Source organism: Nothoprocta perdicaria, unplaced genomic scaffold (assembly GCF_003342845.1).
Source record: "Nothoprocta perdicaria isolate Ctin4 unplaced genomic scaffold, notPer1 scaffold_41, whole genome shotgun sequence".
In the NCBI taxonomy this organism is placed as follows: domain Eukaryota; kingdom Metazoa; phylum Chordata; class Aves; order Tinamiformes; family Tinamidae; genus Nothoprocta; species Nothoprocta perdicaria.
The window spans coordinates 1,947,672-1,952,406 of record NW_020455655.1 but is presented as its reverse complement, the minus strand read 5'-3'; the positions used below and the strand labels follow the sequence as shown (position 1 = coordinate 1,952,406).

At 41.0% G+C, this 4,735-nt stretch overlaps 2 protein-coding genes across 3 annotated transcripts in view; both read right to left on the bottom strand.

The window, feature by feature from the left end:
- Nucleotides 1-210, bottom strand: part of ARPP19 (cAMP regulated phosphoprotein 19) — an 11,336-nt gene extending 11,126 nt beyond the window's left edge. Inside the window, exon 1 of the mRNA XM_026045771.1 lies at nucleotides 29-210. Coding sequence (XP_025901556.1) covers nucleotides 29-73 — 45 coding nt within the window. The 5' untranslated portion in view covers nucleotides 74-210. The remainder of the gene's footprint in view (nucleotides 1-28) is intronic.
- Nucleotides 211-2,845: 2,635 nt separating this feature from the next.
- FAM214A (family with sequence similarity 214 member A) overlaps nucleotides 2,846-4,735 on the bottom strand; it is a 39,471-nt gene continuing 37,581 nt past the window's right edge. The window contains exon 12 of one of the 2 annotated variants that reach the window (XM_026045665.1): nucleotides 2,846-3,798. In XM_026045665.1, coding sequence (XP_025901450.1) covers nucleotides 3,645-3,798 — 154 coding nt within the window. In that variant the 3' untranslated portion in view covers nucleotides 2,846-3,644. The remainder of the gene's footprint in view (nucleotides 3,799-4,735) is intronic. The other variant, XR_003250461.1, reaches the window with a different exon arrangement.

Genomic DNA, 4,735 nt, shown 5'->3' with positions numbered 1-4,735 from the left:
GGCCGGGCGGCGCCGCCCGCGCACCCACCTTCTGCTCCTCGGCCGAGGCGGGCTCGGGGCTCTCGGCAGACATGGCGCCAGCAGCGACCGCGCCGCGCTCAGGGCTCGCGGGGACGCGCGACCGCCGCTCGTGCCGCCGCCTCCCGCACAAGATGGCCGCCGCTCTCGGGACGGCGAGCCGGCGGGACCACACTTCCTCCGCGCGCAGCCTCCCCCGCGGCACGGCCGCACTGCCGCGGCGCGGGCGGGAAGAGCTTCCGCCTGCGCGCCCCCGCTCTCCCCGCCCCTCTACGTCACGTCCGGCCTCCCCCGCGGGCATGCTGGGAGTTGTAGTCCGTGGGGGGGGGGCGGCACAGCCCCACTCAGGCCCCTGGATACAGGCCTCTAAAGAAGGAGGCTGCGCGAACAGGGAGCTGTTATTTCCCTTCACTTAAAACATGTCAAACTTAAGGAAATATTCCCTTTTCCCAACACACCTCCCCATGGCAYCCTTTGCTCTTTCCTCCATCTTTGCATCCTTGCCAGTTTCCTGCAGCTTTGCCCTTCCCGGCTTCCCTGTGAGCGTTTGGCAGGCACAGGATGTGCCCATGGCTGGGGATGGATCCCGGCCAGGCCCGAGGAGCGGGGGACACACGGGCGAGGGCCTCCGCGCTCACCCTCATCACGCCCAGGCTCACCCTGCGCTCCAGCACCAGCGCGAGGCCCTCCCAGCCCCGCGGCTGACGCACGACATTCCTGGTGCTAAATTAACTCATCGGGAGAGCAGGATTCTGTGATAACAGGGAGCTCACCTCCAGCTTAGGGATACAGCAGGGCAGATTACACYGGGAAGTCTTAGAATGCACCACCGAGATTTTCTTTTTTTCTCCCCTAACAGTAGAAAAAAATGATCATGTTGAGTGTCCTACATTTGCTCCTGGCCCTTGCTGTTCTTCCAGCAGGGAACTGTGATAATGTAAAAAGACAGCAACTCTGTAGCAACACGGAAACCAGAAAATTCAGGCACCTCATGAATTTTGCAAGGCAAGAAAAGAACTAAACAGTGACAGCAAGCAAGAATGCAACCTCAGCAAACTTGCATCGCTTGGGAAATTAATCTGAGGGGAAAATGTAGCTTAGAGGAGTTAGCACTTCCTTAATAAGACGATAGCAAAAGTGTAAACTTGCCAATTCAAAGATTGGAATTGTATGAATAAAGTCGAAAAGAAAAAGCTCATGTTCTTCAGTAACCTCAACGACATGGAAGTCACACAGAGAAAATAGGTCAAGTAATGAAGGACGCGTATCAAAGACACAGCATGCACATTCAGAAAGGCCTGGGCAAAGAAATGAGATCCAACCACCAAGGGACATGATGACAGCACAATATATTAAGATAATATATTGTGTAGATACACATAATGTAAGAGGAAGTTTCAAGTTTTTTTTTTTTAATCTAGAACAGCAGATTACTAAACAAGTAATTTAAGGACCAAAGAATGAAAGGCAGCTTTTTTTTTTTTTTCCCCCCCTACTTCAATTTAGTGTAATCACAGCATAATAAACTATCAAAAGAATATAAAGTCAGGCTAGAATAAGGAAAGCTGAGGTTATAGAGTACTCGTATTAAATTATTTTTCCCTATTTGATAAATATTTTGAATATAGATGCAAAATCACCCTTGAGTACTTTGGAAACTGGCTGAGCGAATTTCAGATCAATTATTAGTCATCTATATAGGACCGTATAAAAACACTAATGAGTTCCAGAAGACTGATGGTTTGGCCATTCCTCAAATTGCTTTCAAGAGAAGTGATGGGAGKGCAGAACACAAACAGAAATGTATAGTTCAGCTACACCACTCCGGAACACTTGTCAGAATTAATTTTATATGGTTGAGCCTACCAAAGGGTAAWGAGAAGAAGCAGATGACCTCTTCAAACCTAGTCTAACCTCATTTCTTATCCCGTGCTTTCGAAGTTAAAGGGAAACCAGTTCATACCTTATGAACCCTAAACACTTACYAAGAAGTGTCCTTAGTGAAAAGTGTAATTCAGACCAAGGTATAAATGGAAAGTGATTAAGCTTGTGCACATATGCCCTACAATTATTTTCATTCTAAAAGGCATTCACAAAGGGCCAGGTGTAGTTTAACTAATTAAGTTCTGACATTACTCATAGTCACCACATATCCAAAATTCTATATTACCTGAGCTTCACCTTTCTGTAGCGACAGCTGTTTGAATAGACAGTATCACAGCTGCAAGATACTTGATAAGCATCATGTGGAAAGTCTGGWCTCCTCTATTTTCCCTGTCTGACTTCCTGGAGATTTCACGATGCACCAACTCAACCATGAGCAGTTTTGAATATACAACATGGCCATTTAGTCTTTCTCTAGAGTCTTCATCAGATAAGGATGTTACTCCAACACCAACACCTCCTTTTATATTGCTGACACTATGGAAAATATAATATAGTATAAAAATATACATCACTCTGGATAAGACAGTAAGAAACTCTGAGATCAGGAAATACTGTGAAGCTGGAGCTGTTCATTGTTACAGACAGATCCCAAATACACTAAAATATTGCTACTTTCCCCCCTACACCCCCCACTCAGCCACACAGTTTAAGACTTGGCATAACTTTCTTATCTCATTGTGTTGTTTTAGGAATAATGTATGTATTGGAAAGTATGCCAAACACAGCATTTTCAGCAAAACTTTCAAGCCACCTAGTGGCCTAAATGCAACTGACTTGTTCTAAGAGTTTCAGCTTAAATGAAAATCCTCCGTATCTAAAAATAAAACAGGAAGTACAAGTTTCATAGATTTTGCATATATTTAAGATATAAATACTAATTTGTTTGCACAGTACATCCTTTAACACAATCGCAGAAATCAAATATGGGGGAGAGAATTTTCTGTGAAACATKCAAACTGTTAACAGAAGGAATATTCAGGTGTCCCTTAATGACAGAAAAATTGAGAAAAGAAATATGAATTCAATCTGTGATCTCAATTCGGAATAAATCAACATTCTGCACTATGGTTGCAAGTGCTATTAGACCTGTATGTGAGAAAAGAGGGGAATATTACAGACAGAAAAGAAGAAAGCCAAATGCTTGCATAGTATGAAATGTTATGGAAGTTTGACTGTTGTCCTCATTTTCAATAAGTTAAATGAATATCACTTAAAACATCACACAGATTAAAGACATCTGTATATATTTCAGATTTCAATATTAATGCCAAAAATACATAGTATGATTTTTACATAGGATTTATGCTACATTAGAACACTAAAGACAAACATCACTTGAGTATTAAATGAAACATTAAATATTAAATAACTGAAAAATAAAATAAAAAGTGTAAACACTAAACTAAGTTGGGAATTTGCTATTGCAACACATCCAATGAAGTGGTTTAAACAGTACAAAAAGATTAGATTTAAGTATTTGCTTCCAGTCTACTTGGAATACACAAAGCTCATTCCAGAAACCTTTACAAAACTGGTCCAGGATCACAGAAGAACCTTGCTTCTCTTGCGCGCTATTTGTCATTCCTTTACAGATTCTGCTCTATACTGTCATCTGTACCAATCTTTGCCTTTAAGGAGTAATCAACGTTAAAATGAATACTTTAGTTTGCCGTTGTTTGCTAACATCTTGGTGAAAACTGAGGATTTGTTGGAGATTCAGTGTAAGATTTGAGTTCATATGCAGCGCCACTATCAACTTCCATGGATTTCCGAGAGAACAGGAGCCTTACATCTCTGTGGAGGTAGATCTTTCCAGATTTAGAGCTCTGGAACCTGAAAAACATTTATATGAATTATAAAACAAATCAACAGAAAAAGATTCCTCTTTAAATTCTACTGATTAGTACTAGATTAGTTCAGTTAAGAAGGTCAGAAAATATCTGAACATGGGAACAAAAACAAAACAAAAACCCCACCCACAAGATAGAATTCTGACAGATGAGGTCATAGATACAATATCAATACAAAAATACAGGGAAGTTTAGAAAACACAAATTACAGATGAATGAGAAAGCTGCCATTGATGGCAGAGAAAAGAAACTTTAAATGCTAAACATTATTAGAGAAATGACCCATTCAAGCCCAAACATGCTATACTTTGTATAGACCACCAAAATACCATGAACATGGTAAGCTACAGAAAAGAATATAGCAGACAAACCATAAAAAGAGCTGTGGCAAGACCTTCCTTGTGCAAGTATAAGATACAGACCAGTACAAGTGTAAATAAAAAGTCATTCTAACTATGAATTCTAAATCATAAAATGCTGACAGATCAAAACAATCAAAAAGCAACTAATAAATCAGCAGTAACAAGTGCCTTAGCTTCCACCTATAAATGTGTCATGAGTCACAACAGGAGAATAGTCCAGAAAAGTTTCTCAATACCCTGAAGAGTCACTATCTCCAACAACTAGTTTCAAGTTTRCCCTCAATCTGGTCTTCAGTAACATTTAGTTAATGAAAAAAACAACCACTGCTTAGCTGTTAAACAGCAGCAATTATGGCCCAATTATGCTCCATACTGGCAGTATGCCTATAATTAGCGAAGTCTACTTGAAAAACTTGAAAAAATGGTGTGGGTGGGTTAACTATTTAACTGCCTATATATTTGTTGCAGATTTAATTACAATGCAAAAAAATCATTGCTTGATAGTTGCAACGTCTACCCACTCTACCCCAAAAAAATAGTAAAGTAAAGTAAAGTAAA